The following is a 24,592-nucleotide window of genomic DNA, read 5'->3' as shown; positions in this document are numbered from 1 at the left end:
ACAGATTGCAGCACAATGACGCTTAAATATCAACACACAAAACAAAACTTTGAACCACACGCACACAGACAGGTGTAGGAAACTGGGTGTTTGTTAAAATAGTCCCCCCACTTTTTGCCTTGTATTTGATGCAACTTTGACTGAAGTGTACTGTGTTCCTGCTCACCCTGTCCCCAGTACCAGTGTTGCTTCCCATAAACAAGACCCCTGATCACTTCGTCCTTAAGTGACCAGGCTTTTAGCACATCTGTAAGTCCATAATAAGTGGAACCCCTGGTACCTAGGGCAGAGGTACTAAAGAGGGTCCCTAAGAGCTGCAGCATATCTTGTGCCACTCTAAGGGAACCAGCACCAAACTCATGCAGACTGTCACTGCAGGCTGCATGACAAGGTGCTCCAAAAAGTGAAAACACAACATGACACACATTAATGTGCCAAAGACCCCTAAACACTGCATGTAATATTTGTAAGTCAGACCTACAACAGGCCATACAGCTCCTAAGGCAGGGTGCATTATATTACTTGAGAGGACATGTGCTGGCCAGTTCCATTACAGACAGTACAAGTAAACAGGGAAGCCATCTTACGGTATGTACTGGTCAAAACAAGTTTCCCAGCTACATATTGACTTCACTGAAACATATGGTGTTTGGTGTTAAACACCTCAAATTAATAAACCAGCACTGATTTCAGTGATGGATTTATTAATACATGCACCTAGAGGGTATCTTATACCCTGTAACCTACTAGTCCTCTCGTGTACTAGCTGACTGGCCCAGAGTTGCCTGCCACCATAGAGACGAGTTTCTGACCCCCAACGGTAAGAGCATTCACTCCCAGGAGGTCAGGAGCGATGCCTACTCTGGAGAGAAGTGCTATCACCTTCTCCTCTTCCAGGAAGGCTAGTGCAATTAGCGTTCCAAGACAGGGAGCTTCATAGAGCCCAACGCCTTTGGAATGTGAGTCTATCTTTTCTCACAGGAGATGATGCTAAACCACCCCTGCCCTGAGCCATATGGCACCAGGACAGGTGGGATAATTAACTATGCCAACAGGTCTAATCAGCAAAGTCAACAGGTCTGGCATTGGCTGCCCACCTGTTGGCTTTGCCATTGGTTTGGTAAAGCTTTACTGTAGGGACACCTGCTTTAATTCTCAACCTAATAACTCAGATCTGTTATTTCTTCAAAAAAGACAGTATTTGTTAGGCTGAATCCAAACGTGACTTTAAAAAAGATGTTGTACTATACATAACATGTGGTTTTTTCAACTTTCAACCGGTATAAGTACACATTTATAATTGCTTATAATGTAATAAAGAAAATGTACCAGTCTATCATCTCTGTTTTTCTAGCTATGTGTTTTGTTAACATCCATGTTTATAGATGATTAATTTAAAGAAAGTAAAAATTTCACGAATAACCTATAATCCACTGTACTCTGCTATATTATTTCTGGATGACCTTCAGGCCACTAACGAGACATCAAGGAGAAAAAAAAACAGTCAGCCTCACAGAGTCCACATCAATTCTCAACAACACAAACCAAAAGTCCCATGACTCTGAAATAGTTTTTGACCATGTACTTGACATTAAAGAAGGTGGGGCTAAAGAGGCTGTATGGCTCTGAGGGTACTATACTTTAGATGATAGATATGTCTTAAATTCTCAGTTTAGAAACTGATTCACCATCACATTCTTCTTCCCCTCTGTACCTCCAGTGAAAAGGAAGAGATTGTTGGGTTGGTAGCCAAGAGGGAAACATGAATAATCATACATAATCCTCTCACAGAGATTTCAGATAATTCTGATGATAAGGGCTCTATCTGTGTTGAATCTGATGCTTTAGAGAGGGTGCCCCCACCCAATACAATTGATAAATCTAAAACTTTGCAGTCATTCCACATTGTATACACGGTTTCCTAGAACCATTGAGACATGTTTTATTTGAGCAATACAATACTTTTTTATCCTCTATTTATTTTTTTACTTTGAAAATGTATTTATTTTTTACAAAGTTTTATATAGTGCAAACTTGACCCGGTATCAGGTATCAGAGCGCTTTACATAGCACCAGTTGCGTTACATGAGGACACATTCATTTTTTATTTTTTTTGGTTAGGCATGGGGAGGTTAAGTGATTTGCCCAGAATCACAGGATGTTCAGCATCATTGCAGAGATTCAAACCCAGTTCGAGTCTCGATACTGATGCTCGATACTGGCATGTAGAAAGGTAACTAGGCTCATAGACTAGTAATTCAGGCATCTGCATCATGATTTCATCACAGTCTAATTACGCATTTCATTGATTTTCAGTTCAAATTGTGACACTGTTCACAATACTATTAGAGAGGAACCTGATAGACAATTCCAAGTAAGTCTCTAGTCAACTCTCCTTGCACTTCACCAGGTGACATATTAGACTTTTGGATTATTTTCAGTTCTTTAATGGGGGCCTCCCCAACAGTCTTACCACTATCTCAATTTTCTGTTGACAATATTTTCTGGTGGCACATTATCTGTTTTTCTGACTCTAGGCATCTATCGGTTTCACCATTCTCAACATTAGCGCACATTTTTTAGCCATGCGTAAGCACATTAGGAGGACCATTCATTTTTCACTTGCCTCTTCAGTACGTCGTTCATATAAATTTGTACATTCTTGTTTACACCAGGTCTGATGGTTTGTTTGTATTTTTTACAGTGACCCCTGAAGAAGGGATACTTTAAATCCCGAAATGCATTGGGCAAATCTTCCTAAGAAGATTTCAAGTTTATGTTGACTTGATTACAACCATCATGTTTCTATGTTTATGCTTTGTGTTTTGTAAAGATGACTACAGTCGATTTTCTTGACAATGTGTGCATAATAAGCCAAATAAAGGCTGAATATATGATTGCATAACTTACAGCTTACATGCGTTCACATTTTATTGTGACAAATCATTGTTTAATTTGTGTTAACTATTAGGATTAAGTGAATCAGTATATTCATACACTGTGCATCCAGCACTCAAGTGAACATTCACTTGCATATTGTGTTTATAGAGAGGTAGGCATCCTCTAGCTGGCTGGCACGCATACAAGCGTGCTTTTTGGAGTACCTTTATCATTGTTCAGATCAGGTGTGAGCTAGCTTCAACTATTCATTGAGGGTGAAAGACATGCCAAGCAAGGAGAAAGGTCTGTTTGTCTACAAGTTCAAAATTATAAAATACTTAAACTTTCATGACCGTATTTGCGAGATATCACGCTCCTTGGTGGTAACATGCGATAAAGACTACAGACAAGGCAGGAACTTGCATACAAAATAAAGAACATTCGTTCTATCTTTGTGGGTAGGGTTTAGAGCTTAAATAACTCTACATTTAAGCCTTTCTCCACCCCAAACGTCAAGGTACAACTTTGTTCTAAGACAACTATAGGTATTTGTTTCCCCACAAGTCTATCTTGGATAACCGTGCCTTTTAATGCTGCTGCTTTATATGTATTACTAAGTGGCAACCATGATAAATACTGAAGTGAATTCCTAAGCTTAAAAATGTTTTCTTAAAGAAATATGCGTTTCTAATATTTCTCCTTTTTGAGTGACAAAATGCATTGTAACAAAAACATGTTTAAGACTGTAAAAAAAACAAAATTTTAATTCATCAAAGTTTGTTCTGTTTCCATTTACTAACTGTTTGTAATTACTTAAAAAGGACAAACCATTTACTACTAAAAGAGTGCAAGCCACGAAAAAAACATGTCCAAGCTTACTTAAAGATGTGGAGATGATATTCTTTTGGCCTAAGGGACTTCCTATCATGATACTAGGAAGAGCCTTGGTGGGCTCACTTTGGGTCCGTGATAACATAACATAACCTGTGTATTTGTAAAGCGCACGTATCACCCAAGGGTCTCAAGGCGCTTGATAACAGATCTGTATTTTTACCCAACTCAATGGTGCTCATTTTATCGCCCTCAGATGGATGAAAGGCTGAGTGCACCCGCCAGGTTTAGAACCTGTGACCATGAGGTCGAACACAGGCCCCGAAAGTGGATGCATTAGTACACTGCACCACCAGACCTGGTGTTAAAGGGAGGAGCTTAACTAAGAGAAGGGGTGCTACATGCTTGATGTAAAATATGTCATTCCTTTACTGTCCGATTAATTACATCATAATCACTTACCAATTGCCTTAGTGTAATGCCTCGCACCAAGCAAAAGCTCTGGAGCTCTGTACCAAAACGTTACCACAACTGGATCCAAATCAGCCAGTGGTTTTAATGGAGAATGGAACAATCTTGCAAACCCCATGTCAGCTAAAAAGCAAATACACACAATTCGCATGAGAGTAATACTGCAAGGTTACATGCACATTTTTACAAAACTCCACAAATACACATTTACAAATGTTTTGTAGTAACAAAAAACAAACAAATAATGTTTATTAAACTAAGTGAGTTAAATATCTAGCTAATCTATGTTACTAATTATGTTATCATGTACTGGTAAACATGCATTTCCCTGCATTAAAATATATAAATTTTTCTAGTTTATCCAACCCTGTTCCTCATTTGACACATTTAGGTATTTAAACATTAGTGTGCCCTGTTTAGTGTGATAACTGTTTAATGCCAACACACAATAAAGATCCACGCTTCCTGAACGGCTGGCTGTTGACACCAGGCTCTACATGGGCTATATATAGTACACAACCCTCTAATTTCTAATTCCATCAATATAAATAAAACTAACTTCTGATCCAATATCAACATTCCATATCGGATTCTAATATAGCCTTAGAGCCCAACTTAGCGAGCTCTACCAGCCAGTAAAGGCCTGCTTCAGCATTAAAGGCTCGAGCCAGGGGCAAGGGCTTTTAACAAGGGGATGTAAGACGGTACAACGCGTACCGTTTCAACGCGTGCCTTTACAACGCGTCTTTAACAACGCAAGTCGTTACAACGACTTGCGTTGTTGGGCGTGGATAGTAAATAGTATAATTTACTATTCTAACACCAGTCCCCGTGGATAGTAGGGAAGTTGTTGGAATAGTAAATATACTATTCTTTATCCTTAAGCGCCCTCCAGCGCAAGTCGTGGTTAAAGGACGCGTCGTAAAAGCACTGCGGAGTAACATCCGCGTTGAAAAGGATGTTCCCCTTCTCAAGGGAGCAGGCTTTTAATGGGAGGTAGTGCCCGCTATTGAGGGCTATAAGGCTATTAGAACATTCCGTTCCTAGAGGACAAAGTGTTCTAATTCGTAAAAGAAAGGCCTCACGGAGCCCAAGGGGGTTGAAAACCCCTCAGGCTCTGCGAGGCCTTTGTTCACAACAACAGCTGTGAACAAACATTGGAATGTTGATTCTACATGCCATTAAAATTCCGGAGCACTCCATTGTCTTCAATGGAGTGCTGAACATTCCAGTGTTCTAAATAGATTTACATCAGGCTACATGCCTTGTACATATCAATATTTGACTATCAGCTGGCGAAATGTCTTCAAGCTACATTGTTGAGATAAGACAGTATGTATACTTAGTAAGTTTATACTTCATTAAAAGATGTGTTTCAAGATTTTTCCTGAAACTGACAAGGTCTCAGGGAATAAAGCACAGCACCCTGGGCATAACCAAAGGAATTATGTTTTTGCTACTCCTTGAATTTTGCTGTTCCCAGGCGAAGATTGTTCTTGCTGTGTGTCTTTCGCCAGGTACTTCTAACAAATGTGATGGTTGGCTATATAGGTCAAACATGCTGCATTGAACATGGCTACTCTTAATGGGGATGCTGATGATTGAAGATTAGGACTGGTTGCAGCATTGTGAAGTGGGGTTCACGTTAGGTGCACTGCTGGTTGTTCTTTGCTTTTATAATGGGGAATCATTTTTTTGGGACCTGCGGAGAGACTTGTGCTCGACAGGATGCTCGAACGAGCAGTTAGTGCGATTAGTAATGAAATTAACAGAACCGAACGGAGGCTCTCCATCAATGAAGACAGCCTCAGTGGGGGTCTTCCGGGCCTGTCCCCTTGCTTTACATTGGATTTACTCACAGTCACACCCCATAACTGTGCTGGTCCTTTTTCCACACAAGGCCCTATAACAAAATAAACACCGACTCTTACATCTGCTACTCTTTCCAAAGCTCCATCAATAAGACCATGTCTACAACATTAATAAAGGGAGTTAAACGCGGTAAAGCGCGTAAACAGGCGGCTAGCCCTCTTCCTTCCCCCCTCGAGACTCCGCAAGCGACTGTTCATGTGCCCGTGGTGGACCCACTGCCTTTCTTGGTTACAAGCACAAAAGCCCCAGAGAGCACAGTTCCAACTTCAGTACAACTCTCACAGGCAGACAAGTCACATCTCAAACTCCTTTAACAACCTCTTGGCTACCCAGCTGAAGGCCTTTTTCTGAAAATCTGTGCTCAACAATTAAAACTTTTTTTCTCCTTTGGTCTTACGTGTAGATACTATTGAGCCCAACTTGGCTGCCCTTGGCATTAATCTCACAGGCTCAGCCAAAGGTACTTCGATTAGCACCATCTCCAAGTTTTGTTCCTTGAATAGTACTCCTAATGGGTCTCCTGAAAAGCCTATCACAGCAATACAGGCCATGTCATCTGCTAGCAACTTGCCAGTGCAAGCTGCCCTCCCTCATACCAAAATCTTTGTTCTTGATCAGATAGCAGACCAAGCACCTCCGTCCTCTTCTCGTTTCACCAATATTGCAAAGGATCCAGAGGTCAGAGTGGCACCAACTCACTTCCACATGCAGTCACCGTTACCAGTCATCAATCTTCCCCCTGCTGCTTACCCGTACGTGGATGTCCAGATTGGGGTCCCCTCATTGGGCCTGGACCAACGCAAATCGTATGAACAGCTTTTATTAAAACTTTAGACTGGCTGGCACGACTCAAAGGCTTGCCTTCTTGGCACCCTAAGGACATTTTGCATGCAAGGAGACGCGCATGGATTGAACGAAATAGGCCGGACACACATGGGCAGTGCATCGTGGTTAATTTCAGTCTCCCAGATCTGGCATATCGTTTGTTATTCAATACCTGATCAAGCAACCGGGCTTCTACTTTCATTTCTATTTTTTTATAGACCCGCTTCTGATTTCAGCCAGTACCCACCCAACTCAGTTTTCATCCGTAGTGCTCATGATATAGCTTCTTCTAATTCTCAAAGGGTTCTTAATATATATCGAGATAACTCAGCCTGATAGCCACTGTCAGTCAACCACCTTCTAATGTCCTAGCGGTACCGCAGGCCTCACAGAGTGTTTCCTCTGCCTGGTGCTCTTTACTTACATCTAATAGAGTTGAGGCACTATCTGACTTGTATTGACTCTTAGGCCCTAATTCCTCTGGTATTTCATCTCTGAATGACAATCCCACAGAGATAATCACTGCTACCCCGCCGTCAGAGTTAATGGCACTCGCAACCCGCACTCATACTAGAACTTTTTCTGTACTTAGCTGGAATGTGGCAGGTCTCAAAGGGAAGATCAATAATGAAGACTGGAGATTATTTGTTTCTAAGTTCGGGTTAGTCCTGTTGCAGGAGACCTGGCTCATAGCTCCTCCACACTTTCAGGCCTATGCCTGTTATTTGAGTCCTGCTATTCCCTCCACCCACGGCTGGCGGATAAGCTGCCTGGGTACGTTTAAGCCTTCAGATAGAGGTATCACAGATGAAATCTAGTTCCTCTGCATTTTTGGTATTAATAATACGAGTACCAAGAACAAGTATGGCTTTTTATCTGATAAACTTCTATAACAACAATGTTCTGAATGCTAGCTGTTCACACTATATTAGTCTATTTAATTGTATATCTCTATTACAATCTAAGTTTGATAATTGTGCTCCTCAAGCCCACTTTTTTCTTTGTAGTGACTTTATTGCTAAGATTAACGGGGGCATCATGTCATTAGACTTTGACACAAATAGGCATCGCACTTTGCAAGATGCAAGGTGTGTAGAGATTTCGAAATATCTCACTACCCATGACCTGGTCGACTTATTTGACATTCTTGGGGAGCATGCAATACGGTGATTTCAGTTAGGGGGAGCTTCCCTTATAGAATACATGTTTGTAAGTCCTGATTTTTTATCCTGGTTCTCCAAAGGTGAGATCCTGCCCACAGACAGGGGAGATCATAACGCCTTAAGTGTTTCTATGCTTTTACCGCTTATGGGCCTTGCATGCAACAGGAACCTAGCCTCCATTACGCATCTCTCATCAGTTGGCCTACGCTTAGTCTGGCGTATGAAAAACCCAAAAGCGTCAGTTGCCGCTTTACTCAAGCCACACTTAAATAAATTCCTCGGCTGTGTAGGTGAGAACGTACAAGAGTCTATGGCTCTCCATTACAATAGTTTAATTGACACAATCAGGGACTCTATGCTTAAGTCAATTCGTAGCCCAAATATGGACCCAAGATGGTTCAACTGTGTTTGTTCCCTGGCAAATAGGAAGCAGAGGAACGCCCTAGGAATAAGACCAAAATTTCCTTGGCTTGCACTGAGTACAAAACAGCTATAGCTAATAGGAAGAGGGAAGTATACAACCAAGATTGGAACTTTTGGAGCATGCGTTCCAGAGAAAGGATAGTCAATCCATCTGGGACCATGTCAAATTAATTTGGTCCAGGAATTTCCCCATCATTACCTCTCTTCAAAATAATATCTCTGGCGGGGACAGGTTTAACCACTTTGCCTCAATTTATCCTATTGAGGACGCATCAATTATGTCTGCATAATAGATTACAGAACTATCCCCCACTCTTCGTAACTCTGGAGAAAGTTGAGTCGGCAAGTCATCATAGTAAGGGCGGGAAAGCTCCAGGCCCAGATGGGGTACCAATGGATTTGTTGAAATCCAATCCCAAAATGTGGGGTCACAAATGCTTTTAACACTTCCCTATCTGTCCCTATTCCACCGTTATGGTCTACAGCAATAATAGTACCCATATTTAAAAAGGGTGATTGTATGTCGCCCAAATGCTATCGGCCCATTTCTCTCATCAACAGCACAATCAAAATCATTGGCAGGGTCATTTATGACTGTCTGGTCAAATGGGCAGCTGATAAGGACATCATTTCCCCTTTTCAATTTGGATTTCAGCCTAGATTAGGAACTAACGAACAATGCCTGAACCTGGCTTTGACCCACGCTAAATACTCCAAGGCTAAACGCTCCCCTATATATTTAGCTTTCATGGATCTATCCACCGCCTTTGATTCACTGAACAGAACCAAACTTTGGCTAATGTTGCTGGATCAAGCCGCGGACTCCCCTCTAGTGAATATTTTATACTGCTTGCACCTGATCTGCCTAAATTCACTTGGGAAGCTTTCTTCTGAATTCCTTTTAAAGGGTGGAGTGAGGCAAGGTTGCATATTGGCTCCTTTATTATTTATACTATATATTAACGAACTTACAGCCCACTTAACTTCTTCCCACACAGACATACCCAGAATCGCAGGCTCCCCTATTCCCAGCTTTACTATATGCAGACGACGCAGTATTGTTAGCCCTGACCCCATAAGCACCGAGGCATCAGGTTGACTGCTTTGCATCATTTATGCACTATTTGAATCTCAACACTAATTATTCCAAGTCGCACATCATGTCCTGTGGTCAGGGTAAATAAAGGCATAACAACATTAGTATCAATGGGCATGATTTGAGTACTGTTGAGAACTTTTGCTACTTAGGTTTAAATTTCAGCACTACAGGAAACATGGAACCCGCATTGTGCCCCAGTCTGTGCCAAATTAATTAAAATTGCAGGCACAGTCTGCAATCTTATTAGACCGCATATTAGGGGGACTGTGTCTCCATCTCTGAAAGTTTATAATTCTCAGTGTATCAATGTAGCTACTTATGGAGAAGGAGTATGGGGTTTTAGTAAATGCGGTTCCTCTTCATGCAGAGGAAACCGCTTTTTGTGTAGGCTGTACCGCCCTCCACTGGAAGTGAAAACACTTTTTAAGGCCCACTGTGCAAACATTAGGTTGAAACTCGAGTTATCCAAACCGTCTGTGAATGCAGTATTATAGTTTTTTATACACAGATGTCTCCCCTCTGTATTTGTCGCTGGGCCTGTCACAAGAGGAGCAGTCCCTTCTTTTCCGTTTCAGAGCTGGGACAATTTACTGGTCTCTCTTTTTCAAACATTTTTTTAGACCAAGATGGGAATGAACAGCTAGATTCATCAAAGGCCCGTTTTGCGAGTCAGTAATAGCAATTTTCAAGGAATCGCTATTACAGACTCGCAAAACTGGATTCATGTCCAAATCGCAATTTATTTAGCGATTCCTACAGCTTCCTTATTTGCGATTAGCTAATTGCTAATCGCAAATAAGGAATAACTCCCCATTCATTCGTAAAAGGCCCATAGGAATGAATAGGAAGACATATCAATGTGCGAATCGCTATTAGCGATTTGCATTTTGAAATTGCGATTTCAAGGGTGCGGGGTGTCCAAAGGACACCCTGTAGCACCCCTGACATGTAATCTACATTGGTGTTGCGCACACACATCCAAAGGACATGTGTGTGTGTAACATGCAACTTAGAAAAATGCATTTAAATGTATTTTTTTAAGTTTTCGCTATTTACCATGAGGTTTGACCTCGCGGTAAATAGCGGCCCAAAATTGCGATTTCGCAATTTTAAAATGGTTCATGAATTGCATTTAAGGAATCTCAAATAGAGATTCCTTAAATGCAATTCCTCGCAAATGTGCGAATTCTTTAATAGCGATTATTGCATTTGGGATGATGAATCCCAAATGCAAAAATTGCGCTTGCAAAGGGCCAGATTCTCAGAATCTGGCCCTTTGCGAGAGCAATTTTCAATGATGAATCTGGCTGATAGTCTCTTGTTGTCCCTGTGATAGTTATTCTGCACAATCACTTTTGCACTTTCAGTACTTTTGTAATTTGCACAGAGTAGCACAAAAGCACTTTTTAAGACCCCTTTTAAGGAGTCTAGGCCTCAGAAGATGCAGACCAGCCCTCCGGCACTTACAATCTTTGTGCTCATCCGAAATAGTTTAAACTGTTTGTACTTTTTTGAAAGCCGCACTCGGGGCTAGAAACACTATCTTGGGCTAGTCTGTTAGATCTACGTGCGCAGCTGTGGCTTATTGCATGGCACTCGGCTGGTATGCTGGGTCAATAATGGGGGATAGTAGGAGTGCAGGGCGGACCCTCTCTGAGGTTTTTGTTCTCGCTCTATCTCCCTTTTATGCCCCCTCAAGCACAGCTCCTACCCTTAATTCTGTAATTGTGCACCGAAATCTGATTTTGATCTGTATTCCCTCTTGCTCATCTAAAGCTTGGTTATCCGAAGTACTCAATTCATATCAATTCAATTTCTTTATTCGGATAAGTACATATCCATAAAAGTACAAATCGTACTTCAGCACATAAAGAAAGAGTACATCATAATAAAAGTGTGTAAAATCAGGTAGGTTAATAACAGTGTTCATAAAGTGCACATCGTTTTGCGGGCTCACACAGCAGTTTTCAAAAAGGCACCTACTTTGAAGGCTAGTTCGTCATGTTCCAAGAGAAGAATGGATCTGTATGCCGATTCGAGATGAATGGGTGAGTTGTTTTTAAAATAGGGTATTAAAAACCATTTAGCATACTTGTTATAAAACTTGCAAAAGAATAAAAAGTGTAACGTGGATTGCCCACTCACGCCGTCGCACGGGCATGGCAAGAAGTCAATGTTAGTTTGGAATCTGAAAGGGAAACAAAGTAAAAAGTTCACGGTGCCTGCTCTTCTTAAGCGAAAAAGGAGTCCCCTCTCCCATCTGCCAATAAAATTTGTAAGATAACTAGCCAGCTGGTGAAAGGTATTCTCAATTGGCAAAAAAGCAGCTACAGATGGTTTCCTTTCCTCCCTGTCATGTCTTGCCTTGCTATAATGTGTATAAAGTGCGGTGTGTACATCTCTTTTGCTCAAGGTATGTGCCTCATTTGTGTTTGTGAAAATGTGCTCATAGTTAACCTTACTTAGCCTTAGGCACACCTCTACTAGCCATGGAATATCCATTCCCGTATCTCATTCAAGGCAATCTTCTATGATCTCCTGTGTGAGGGTTGCAGCTTGATTTTCCCAGGTAGCTTCCAGGTAGCTAGCCAAAACAAGGCAGGGCGAGCCTGTACATAATATTTGATATAATGGAGATTCAATTCACTGTGGCAAACATATTGTGATGTAGAAATATTGGCGCCCAGAGGTTTACTACAAAACCTGTTTTCTTCGTGCTGGATACTGCAGCTCCAAGAGGTTCCCCAAACTTCAGTGCCATAAGTGGCTGTGGGACTGCACTGAAGTTTAAAAATGTTTTAGATGGCTAGAACTGCCCCTGTCTTTCTTGGTTGTTGGAGGCTGAGGACCGAGTTAATGGCTTTCCTGAACTTGCTCCTGCATAAGGCCATATGGTCAGTCCAGGAACCATTAGTAGTGAAAACAAGCCCCAGGTAGGGGAAAGTGTTAGTACGATGTAAACACTGGTTGCCCACAGAGATGGAGTTTAAAAGGCGCTTCCTTGGTCCACAGGCCATTATAAAAGATTTTTTTTAATTGATGCATAAATCTAGGGTAGCCATAAAATCAACAGAACCCTGTACTAAAATGTGTAGGGCATTAGGTGTGCAGCCCATTAAAACCACTTTGTCAGCGTATAATAATGCAGGCAGTGTGTTACCATTGACTCTGTGGACGTCACTAGTTAACTCAATAAATGTTTATGTAAATTATTGATATATATGATGAAAAGCAAGAGGGCCAGGACGCACCCATGTCTGACTCCTCTGCCTACCTTGATGTCATTGGAAACCTCGCCCCTGATAATAATCTTGACACGGTCTCACAGGTCCTTATGTAGATGTGCTAATAAATGGACCAGGGCCTCGTCTAACCCGTAGTCTAGCAGGGTTGATCACAGCCCTGACCGATTTACATAGTCAAAGGCTGAGGTCAAATCCATAACAGCCAGATAGATGGGTGAATTCTGGGGGATGGTGTATTTCCCTATTATTAAATTTAGGTTGAGGCATTGCTCAATCATGCCCACACTGCTCCTAAAGCCCATTTGACACAGTTGTAAGAGGAAATTATCTTCGGACCAAGTTTTGATCTTATTATATAAGACCCTCCCTAAAATTTTAAGGTTGTTATCAATCAGGGAGATTGGTCTATAACTTCGGCTCCTTCCGCATATGATCACTCTAATCCGTTTAGATCAGAATGGGTTCATTCCATCCAGGAATATTTTGCTCAACTTGCGGAGGCTTTACTTGGTTTTGCTCCACCTGGATAACCAGGCAGTCTCACAGACCACCTTCTTGTCGATCGACTTGGAAAAGGCCTTCGACACTGTCAGATGGGATTATTTATTTGAGACCCTGGGGCAGATGGAATTGGGGGATAGATGTCTGAAATGGATGAAGTTGCTATACAAACAACCCACAGCGAGAGTTCATAAAGGTAGACTTGTGTCACAACAGTATGGAATTTTCCAGGGGACTAGACAGGGATGCCCCCTGTCACCGCTCTAATTCGCTTTGGTGACTGAACCGTAAGCGGTCCTATTTAGGGCAAGCAGGGGGGCAGGGGAATGCATATACGGAGACACACACACATCCTCTCGCTGTACCCAAATGATCTTTAGATATATTTATCTAATGTTGCGAGGGGCACAGCCACGGCCCTCGAATGCCTAGCAATATTTGAGGGTGTATCAGGTTTAAAGGTCAACAGGAACAAGACCTATCTGTTTACTGGATCCCCCTCCCTCCTTCGACGACCAGACTTCCCAACAGAGCTCAATTGGCACACATCACCGTTAGATACTGTTGTAATTTCCTCCCTCAATTGCTATGAGGTAGAACTTGAATATCCCTTCCCATCTTTTCCAGGGTATATCCGGCTCACCCAGCTCATTTAGAAAGGGTGGGGGCTGGCTCATTCCTGCCCCTGCCATGGCCATCAACCAGTAAACCCTCTAAACCTCTGTGCTGCTGGGGAGGCTAATCCTGAAAGCTTGAGGATGCTGGGTGGAGTGCTACACTATTTTAACCCACCTGTAAAATTTTCCATGCAGCAATGGGTGACACATAAATAATTTAGTTTACCCCCACAGAAAACGAGAATACAAACTGAAATGACTTTTAAATGAGCTTTCACTTAATGTATCAGCACACTGAGGAGACCACACGAGTCCTCTTTCTTTCTCTTTGATCCCCACAGTCAATCGCTCTGGGCGGGAACTTCCTGTGGAGAGCGTCAACGCCTCGTCAGAACCTCTCCGAACACCATGCCATCCCGCCTACGGTCCGATGCCTCTTGCGCTGTGCCCCCAAACCGTCGGGAAAGAGACAAAGTCAAAACGGACTCTCTTGCTCACAGTTCACCCTCGAGCTGAAGACGAAACGGAGACTCAGGATCTCACTCGCGCACCACTGGCACTTCTCATACGACCTTCTCTTGGTTTCTCGTCAGCACAGACGCCAGCTCATTTTCCTTACTTGGCTCCCTGCGCCTGCGATTCCCTTCGATAGCGGACACCTTCGGACTTCCGTGAAGGTTAGCCCAGAACCTCTCACCACACACCGCTGTTATTCCGTCCCAGCGGTGAAGTTCCCTCTCACAGCACCGGCTCACAGTTCAACACGCAGCCCTCACCGTGGACGTGACTTCGCTGGAGGTCACCTCGTCATGCCGCTACCACATCAAATACTCGCTAGACGGTAGAGAGTTGACCAGTTGCTTCGCTGGATTTCACCTCGTCATGCCGCTACCACTTCAAATGCTCGCAAGACCGTAGAGGGTTGACTAGCAGGGGTAAGTCGATTTACGATTAACTGTCCTTCCATCCCAGCATCAACAACTCCAGGGGGGAATGCACCACCCTGACCCTGGCTCAGCTCCTTGACCCTCGTCGCCAAAAAGTGTAAAAACGAGTTGGACAAATTGGTCAGCCAAGGAGTAATCAAGGAAATAGAGACTTCTGCTTGGTTGGATCCGGTCGTTATCACGACCAAGGATGGAGGAAAGAACATAAGGCTGTGTGTAGACCTGAGAGACTTGAACTCTAACCTTCAGATAGACCAGTACCCCCTCCCGAGAATTGGAGAGATGTTGAGCACTATACAAGGGGCCAGATTCTTTAGCGTGTTCGATTTGTCCTCGGCCTACTATCAGATAGAGCTGCATCCAGAGTCACAGTCTCTGACGGCGTTCACAACTCCTTTTGGCAACTTCAAATTTCTACGGATGCCTTTTGGTTTGGCGTCTGCGGCGCCTTCCAGCGAGTGATGCAGTACATCCTCAGAGAATGCAGAAAAACAATGTGCTTCCAGGATGACATCCTGATCTATGGCTCAAATGTAGAGGAACATAGCGAGAACTTAAAAGGTGTGCTAAAGAGGTTGAAGAAAGTAGGGTTCACCACCAGGTTGAGCAAATGCAAATTGGGGGTGAGCTCAGTGGATTACTTGGGCCATACCATTTCTGAAGAGGGGATCAAACCTAAATGTGACTTGGTCAACGCCGTCAGAGATGCCCCAACACCAACAAACTAAGAGGTTTTGGTGTCATTTCTTGGTCTGGCAGAGTACATGGCTAAATTCATTAAAGACTTTGCTATCAGAACTTATTCATTGAGAGAACTGGTGAAGAAAGACAGCATTTTCAACTGGGGTGAGAAACAAGAAATGGCGTTCAGAGATATAAAAAATGCGATCATACAGGCACCCTCTATCGGAAAATTTGATCAAGAAAGAGAAATAATAATTACCACAGATGCAAGCAACCGGGGAATAGGCGCAACCTTATCGCAAAGAGAAGAGAAGCAAGTAAAGGTAGTGGCTTCCTCATCAAGAACTCTCACCTCCCCGGAAGCCAACTATTCTACAGTGGAGAAGGAGGCACTGGCTGTTTACTGGGCCATCAAACACTTCAAGTTCTATGTTTGGGGAGTACCAAACGAGGTGCATACGGACCACAAGCCATTGGTGCCTCTGTTCACCAAGAAGAACATGGAGGAAATGACCCCGTGCATTGCTAAGTGGGTCTTGGGCCTGCAGGGATATAATTTTAGAGCTGTATACATACCGAGCCAACAGAACAGAGTTGCGGATTTTCTTTCAAGGTCTCCGGTTCGCAGCGATTCGGAAGATGAAAAGGTGGAGGACACCATTTTGGGGATAAGTGTAGCAGCTGTGATGAAAGAAGATTGGGAAAATCATATGGAAAAGGATGAGACACTGAGGAAAGTGAAGAGGTACATTGTGACTGGGTGGCCCCAGAAGTGCAAAGAGCTGGAAAGTGAAATACAACCGTATTGGAATGTAAAAGATGATCTGTCAGTGGAAGCGAAAGTCGGGGAAACTTGTTCCACCTGAGGGAATGAGGCAGCAAGTTATCACCTTGGCCCATGAAGGTCATCTGGTCAGAAGCCTATGTAAGTCAAGATTAAGAGCAGACTATTGGTTCCCGGAGATGGACCGAGAAATGGAGGAGAAGGTACGAGATTGTTACGCCTGCAGCATCAGTGACAAGTCCAAAGTATCCAAGGATTCTCCTTTGATTCCAGTGGAAGTACCTTTGGCACCATGGAAAAAACTGGGTTTTGACATAACGGGACCCATTCATGGAAGAGGCTCACAAGATTGGTACTTAGTGGTATTGATAGACTATTATTCCAACTGGATAACTCACAAAATTGTAGTGAATATCAACACAAAGTCATTGATACGTTTTCTAAAAGAAGTGTTCTCGAGAGAAGGTATTCCCGCAACGTTGATAACGGACAATGGGGTCCAACTGATCTCGGATGAAATGAAGGAATTTTTAAAAGACTGTTCTATATCCCATATCCGCACGCTGTTGTATTGTCCCAAGGCAAATGGCAAAGTGGAAAGGGCGAACCGTTTGCTGAAGGAGAGTATCAAGCTGGCCAGCAAGTCGGGAAAAAATATGGAAGACGCTGTAATGGAAACTTTATGGGCCTACCATACCACCCCCAACTCCACCACTGGGCACACACCGTTCGAGCTGATGAGAGGGAGAAAGGCGGGATCAAAGCTGTCCCCGCAGTGGATGGGGAAAGAAGGTCATCTTGAGGTAGATCAGGAGGATATGAGAAAGAGAATTGAAGACAAGCAAAGCAAGTACAAAGAGTGGTACGACAGGAAGTGGGGTGCAGAAGAAAAAAACCTCAAAAGAGGACAGATGGTGTACATCAGGAGGCTGGTCAGGATGGGGAAAAAAGAGGACAGGTTCTACGCCCCAGAGAAAATAAGGGAGGTCAAGAGCAATGTGGTAGTTATGCAGGACGGAAAAATGTGGAGTCAAGACCGAGTTGTCCCTGTTACTACAAAGAGCGATCTGTTAGGTGTGGGGATTGCAGAGTCAGGAGACAGAGGGCAGGAACTGGGGCAGAGAAGAGAAAGTCACAGGAAAAGAACCACCCCGTCCTGGCACAGGCAATGTAGCATGAGGTAAAGCTCAGGTGGTCACACTCACTAGGGATTGTAGGTGAACTATGTATCAGTTACCTAGGCCCTGACCTAGAAATGAGTCTGTATCGCAGAACCCAAGGTTATGGTGTTGCACTGTTCTCCCCGTCCGGTTCATCCCTCGCCTTTCTTTTCCTCCCCCCCCCTTTCTCCCCCGCCTCCGTTGTTCCCCTAGGGAGGAAGATGTGTTGTAACTTAGTCTATGGTTTCTCCCACCCTGCCGTTCCCCCCTCCTCTCTCCCCACCTTGGTTCAGCCCGAGCTGTCACCCAAAGGCAGCATTGGAATGTTGACGACTCAAATTGCCGTCCAGCTGGGAGCACCTGTTGTTTGAATCTTGATAAAGACTACTGTATTTCATCAACGTGTAGTGCGTCTTTACTACAGATACCTAGGGATTTATGTATACCACACCTCCGAGGACCTACAGGAAGGTAATCTTGGAAGGGCTTTCCGATCTCTTAGGTCTAGCATCCACTTCTAGTGTTCTCTACGTGTACCCATAATGGCCCGGGTCTCGCTATCGAAGATGGTCATGCTCCAGTGTTTATTATATTACTTTATTACCTTTCCAGTCACGTTGACAACTGGATGGTTCCATTAACCAGACTTACTGCTGAGGGACCTTATTTGGGACATGGGAAGACAGAGAGTGTCCTTAACTACCCTGCAGAGACCAATGAAGGCGGGTGGCCTTGGGGTACCAAACTTTGAATGATAGTATTTGGCAGCCCAGCTTGAATGGGTTACACACTGGTTAGATGGCAGAGGCCTGGAGGATGTGGATTGGACAGAGTGGAGCGCTACCCAACACTGGCTGTTGGCCAAATTGCTTAACCCAGTGGTGGATATTCCACAGCGATCGCCATTACTGATGACGGCCCTGAAACGTTGGAGGAAGGGGGTGTCCAAAGCAGTGGATTACCCCTAGATATTTGCTGGTTCTGCCCCTGGTAGGATTACCCCATGGGGACCCTGTCTTTGCACCCGAGCAACTTTCATCCTGGTCCTCAAAAGGATTAGACACAGTGAACGATCTTTATCATCAGAGTTCCTTCATTCCTTTCGAGAACTTGGTGGAAGATACGGGTCTCCCCACTGGCAAATTCCTCCGATATGAAGCTCTAACATAGATGTTTAGGGAACTTTGAGGAAAGGGCAGAGAGGAGCCAATAACTTCCCCAGTGTTGCACTCTCTGATGACCCTGGGGCCAGCCGGTCACGTAGTAAAATGGCTAAATTGTTACTTGTTGGTAATGGCCCGTACACCTGTAACACAACTGTATGCAAGGTGGGAGTTGGCATTGGGGTGGGAGTTCACAGACCCAGAGTGGAACAGGGTCCTGGTCTATCCAAAAATAGTATCTTGCAATTCCAGATTCAAATACACACAGTTTAATTATTTACATATGGCCTATATGACAACCCACAGACTGAATGTTGCCTATGGCGGAGAGATCTGCGGTTGCCCCAGATGCAATGGAGAAGACGCAAACTTTAAACATATGGCATGGGCATGTCCCAGATTAGTGAAGTTATGGGAGGAGGTGACGGCGGCGTTGGGCAGGACACTAGGATACGAGATTACTCCTACAGTTGATACTTGCCTTCTGGAGTTCTTCCCTCGCCAACCTAAACGAAAAGTCAGAAATAGGTTTATAGATCTGGCCCTAGTCCTCGCCAGAGACGAATTGCCATGGCTGGGAAATCGGCCATTGGCCTAATAGTAAGTGCTTGGAGGCAAGATGTAACATTCTGGGCGGGTGCAGAAAACAGGGCACTGATTAAAGAGGAAGCAAGGGAACTAAGTAGGCGCCCTATGGCAGCACAATGGAGGGAAACTCTTGATAACTGGGACCACCAGGAGCGAGAACTATCCACAGATGATAGTGGCTGATGAGGACCCGGGGCAGGGTATCGCAATACCCTCAAATGACCAGAAATCAGTGAAATGAGCAGGTACATACGAAGTGCCATTGACTGAAGATGGAGGTGATAGCTCATGCAGGAGTTGTTCGACCGATCAGACCCAAGATAACTTATGTGTGAACCGAATGCAGTTGGAGAGCTTCCCCACAAGTATATAACCTGAGAATATATGGGGTTACTGTGGGTCTAACAGGGCCTCTCCCAACCCCCACCCCCCTCGCTTGGCTGTTTGGGTATATACCCAAGAGGATAATGTGCTGACCTTGAGAAACAAGGCACCACCCATCATAGGGTGGCATTATATGGGAAACCTACCTTTTGGAGCCCCTATATGAGATAGGCTAGACCGTAAAATGTTAATAAGATATTATAGATTAGAGAACTGGTGAATAAGGGGAACAACCCACATATAACATAATATCCCAGAACATTGTATCACTGTTATATTGAGAAGGTAGATGTTCCTGGATGCGCATTATCACCAAATATCATATAAGGAATGTGCAGATACTGACTAAATTATAATGTACTACTCTATACTATGTAAGGTGTAAAACATGCAATGGATGTAACTGGCTGCATACGATTTCAATAAATGGCAATAAAAATAAGTTTAAAAAATCTATCTATCAGTAAGATTCTTGCCAGACAATACTCAGACTGTGGCAGTGAGCACTGCTAAAGAGACGGAAAAGTCTGTATGCAACGTTATATGAGAACAGCATGGAGAGCTTGAATGTTGTGAATATGCTTAGCAACTTAGTGTTCTTGAATGCCTACATCTGGCGTGGTGTTGTCTGGTTCAATGATGAGAAATCTTAGTATGTCTTCTTGAAGTGAGAGATCTTAAGCTAGGTGTTGGTTACTTCATAGGATGTCCGACAAGAGTTGCAGGAGACGCAGTACAAAGAAGTCGAAGAGAACTATAGGTTGTGGTAGGGTAGTAGTTATCAGACCACAGAAGAAGCCAGCAAAACAGTATCTAAAGGCAAGACTCACAGCATTGTGGAGAGGGTGTTCTGGAAGAAGAGGTGTGAGGCAAGCCACTGCAGGTGAATTATCTCACTTTGCAAGGAGCAGTTTGAATCCATAATTTGCTCTTACTCTCTTTATTTCATTTATGTGGGCCCAATCTGCAGAAAGTTGAAAAGCTCATCTTGAAGATGACTAACACAATATAAAATGCCTCTTCGACTTGCTTCTGAGTTTCGGCATCGAATGGGGCAAATTTGCAGAAAGGTGAAAAGCCCATCTTGAAGATGGCTAACACAATATAAAATGCCTCTTCAACTTCGACTTACTTGTCAGCTTCGGCATCGAATGGGGTCCCGAAAGCCAGCTTATGGTGACTGTATCTATCCTTGACATCATGGAGCACCATGTTGACATGGTGAGCCCATGTCTTTCCTGTACAGGTCTTTCCGAAGATGATATATATATATATATATATCTCTCTCCCTCCCTCCTTCCCTCCTTCCAGACAACGATCTCTGATGCCAGTGCTTCTCCTCCTGCAGGCCACATTTGTAGATTTTCTCTCTGTTTCCTCATCATTCTCCTACACATCCTCTAATAGAAGTGTCAGGGCTCTGGAAGACAAGTGGGAATGCAAATGATGTTGACATACTGATTGAATTAGTTTCTCCCACAAGAAGGACACTTCAAAAAACGGAAGGCCAATTTGTGAAAGGGAAATTACTTTTTTTTCTATCAGAAAAAATAAACCATTTGTCCATGAAGATGTCAAGTAACATTGTTTTTTAAAGGTTTGGAAAGGTTTCCAAAGAGAAACAAAAACAACAGCTGAGCTCAGTGCTTCAGCATCTTGTTACCAAGAAACAGAAAAAAAGACAAATTAGTAACTGACAGAGCATGATGGGATAATGGTATTGTGAGCTTCCTTAAAGGAAAAGTGCAATTTTTTACCACCTATTAGCCTAGATTGCCCTTTTGTGTCTCATCCTCCCTTTAAAAAGAATTGTGAAAGACTTTGTCATGTTTGTCGCTCTAATGAAATTAGTAACTTTTTCCACTTTTTTTAAATAGGCTTCCTTTTTAAATAAAATAATTTATAATTGGTTATATATTATGGCCTGCTATTGAATCTCAAAAACACCATATTTGGCTTTTAAAAATTGGTTTTCAAAAAAGGTTTATTGTACATATTTTGTAAAAAAGAGCTCTGTATTCCCCCGCTTAAGTGGGGCAACACCGTGGCCATGACGGTGTTCTAGTTGGCGTGTTCATCCGGTGTTACGTTATAATTGATAGTGCGTAGGCTTGCTAACCTTTGGTCCAAAATGACTATGGAAGGGGAACGCCTGTGTATTTCTAGCAAAAGTGGTCAGGTGCGCCCCTCAGCGAGTGTCTGGGGGTGGCGGTCTGTCAGCACTGGCAGTCACCTGTCTGGTACCATTGCATGGCTTGAGTCCTTCATGCCTTTACTGTGCTCATTCAAAGGAGTTGCATTAGTGGTAACTGGAGAGGGAATATCGGGTGATACATGATAAACTTTGGGGAAGATTAATTTGTGGGAAGAATGAACCAATATCAGCAAGACTGTTGGGACTGAAGTCCAGTGTTTGGCCTAGATGATAGACAGGGGGACTGCGCTGACTCACATGATCTCGTGAAATACTAGGGGTCAAATATCCAAGGAAAGCTAAGTGAGTGTTGGCGTATTTAACTAGACATGAGGAAACGTTTGCATTCCCGCAGTAGACCCATATGACATCTAAGACAAAGGGCTAGTTTAAAGAGGTTGGTTCAGCACTGTTATTTTTCCTCGTACTATACTTATTCTACAAGTGTGTCCATATTGATCAAATGATTCATGCAGTTAAGACTGCCTGGATACGTCATAGCTCAGGGATACTGGGGGACTACCATGTAAACCTTGTAAACCCCTACGGCCAGGACATTGACTGTCTAGCTTTTTTTGATGATGTCATGGAGGCTAGTCTGAAAATGGATCTGCAGTCTGTAATTTTATTGTTTTTGTCACAGCAGATAGATACACTGCCAGCACAAGACTGTTCTGTAAACCCTCCACAGCTTCAGTTTCAATTAGCTATATCAACTTCATAAACTATGAGAAGGCATTCAACAGCGTGGGCAGGGAGACCCTTTGGGAACTCCTCTGCCACTAAATTGTGTCACATAAACTTCTAAGAATCATCAGGAACTTTTACTAGGGAATGACCTGCAAGGTAGTCCCTAGAGGACAACTTACAGAAGCCTTTGAAGTGAGGTACTGGAGTCTGCCAGGGTTGTTTGCTCTTTCCTTTTCTCTTCCTGCTAGCTATAGACTGAATCAAGAAGGCATCCACATTTAGAAAAAGAAATGGGATCCAGTGGACAACTTTGATGCAGCTCGACGACCTGGCCTTACTCTCGCATACCCATCTGCAGATGCAAGAGTAGGCTGGCAAAGTGAGGCTGTCACTTTTCTGGGTAGTGTCATAGACAAGCAGGGCCGCACAGACGCCAACATCAAGGCAAGGATCCGCAAAGCAAGGGGTGCCTTCATTCAGCTAAAGAAGATCTGGTGCTCTGAGGACCAAACAGTGCAAAAGATCAGGCTTTTTAACACCAAAGTAAATTCAGTCCTTTAGTATGGAGCTGAAACGTAGAGGACCATAGTGGCCATCACTAAGAAAGTACAGACCTTCATCAACACCTGTCTGAGGGAGGTTCTCCAAATCTGCTAGCCAAACAGCATCAGCAACAACAACCTATGGCAGCAGACTTTATTACTCCCTGCTCATGAAGAAATCATGAAAAGATGCTGGGGCTAGATAGGTCACACCCTTTGCAAGCCCGCATCAAACATCACCAGACAAGCCCTCACCAGGAACCCTCAAGGGAAAAGGAAATGAGGAAGGCCAACACACACCTGGTGTCAAGGCCTTGAGGCTGACGTCAAGGAGATGGGTTACACCTGGAGTCCTATTGAAAGAAAAGCCCAGGACAGACAAGGCTGAAAGGTTCTGGTGGATGGCCTGTACCCCAGGAGGGGTAGCAGGAATAAGTAAGTAAGTAAACCCTCCTCAACATTAAGTACCAAACTAGCTTTGTCGACATATGGTGCCACAGGCAATCAAATTAGAAGTAATAGGCATATTACTTGTCAGGTCACAATGCAGAATCTCAGTCTGAGAGTCTTTCAGTTGAAAACAAAAAGGGTCATCAGTGCAGGGCGACCCCTGACAGTCTTTCTTTTTTTGCTTCCTACTACCTCGATCTGTACTCTACAAAGGAATAGGCCCCTAAAGCTGTGACTGGTGGATATTTGGACCCGGTCACACTGACCTGACAGTAAGAGCACAAATTGGAGCCTCTGGCGCAATCCTTATTAGCGCCTGAAATTACGTATCCTATCAAATTGATGATTGGGGCAGGACCACAGGTGATAATGGTCTGACGTCAGATTCTTTTCAAGGAATACCGGGACATTGTGGCTCCTCTTCTGTTAAACATGTATGTGGAAGAACAGGAAACCAGGAATCTTTGAGAGAGGGGACTACAGCAATTCTCTCTTTTACCATGTATATGTGTATCTTACAGACTGCTATCTCTGAACTTTGCCGTCAAAATCTTGGCGAAGTTCATAGCTACATCAATGTGCCTTTCATGCCTTACCCGGGACTTTCAGAGCAGTCAGGCTGCACAAAGGGTCATTCTCCATCAGATCACCTCTGCACGTTCTTCTACTTTCTGCATGATCCCCTGGCAGCAGCGTTGCAGTTAGGCGCAGGAAATAATGTTGACTCCATGGAATGGTCATGCATGTTTAAAACAGTGAGGAGACTGTTCCTAAAAAAGGTCTGGCTATCCCCTCTTTATTCAGAGCCCACAGCCCGGGTTAGAATTAATAGTTGCCTAGCATCATCCCTGAGAATAACTAGAGTTATCACGAAAGGATGTCTGCACTACCCATTATTACTTACCTTACTGATGAAGTCATTGGCATGTGCACTTAGGGAACAATACACTGAAAAGGATCTCATGCTAGAGGGCAGGAGATATTTAGTATCCGTATACGCCGATTATATGATACCCTTATATAGAGCATAATATACTCTGGTGAGATTGAAGTCCTTCGGGCTTAAGGTGGTTCATGAA

At 43.5% G+C, this 24,592-nt stretch overlaps 1 protein-coding gene across 2 annotated transcripts in view; it reads right to left on the bottom strand.

Annotated features, from left to right (window-relative positions):
* CDK19 (cyclin dependent kinase 19) overlaps positions 1 to 24,592 on the bottom strand; it is a 1,344,771-nt gene that overhangs the window by 299,372 nt on the left and 1,020,807 nt on the right. For both annotated transcript variants that reach the window (XM_086927380.1, XM_086927381.1), the window contains exon 6: positions 4,174 to 4,305. In XM_086927380.1, coding sequence (XP_086783506.1) covers positions 4,174 to 4,305 — 132 coding nt within the window. The remainder of the gene's footprint in view (positions 1 to 4,173; positions 4,306 to 24,592) is intronic.

This window comes from Lissotriton vulgaris, chromosome 6 (genome assembly GCF_964263255.1).
Source record: "Lissotriton vulgaris chromosome 6, aLisVul1.2, whole genome shotgun sequence".
Lineage (NCBI taxonomy): Eukaryota > Metazoa > Chordata > Amphibia > Caudata > Salamandridae > Lissotriton > Lissotriton vulgaris.
Note: the sequence above shows the minus strand (reverse complement) of the source record. Positions and strands in the feature narration are given on the sequence as shown.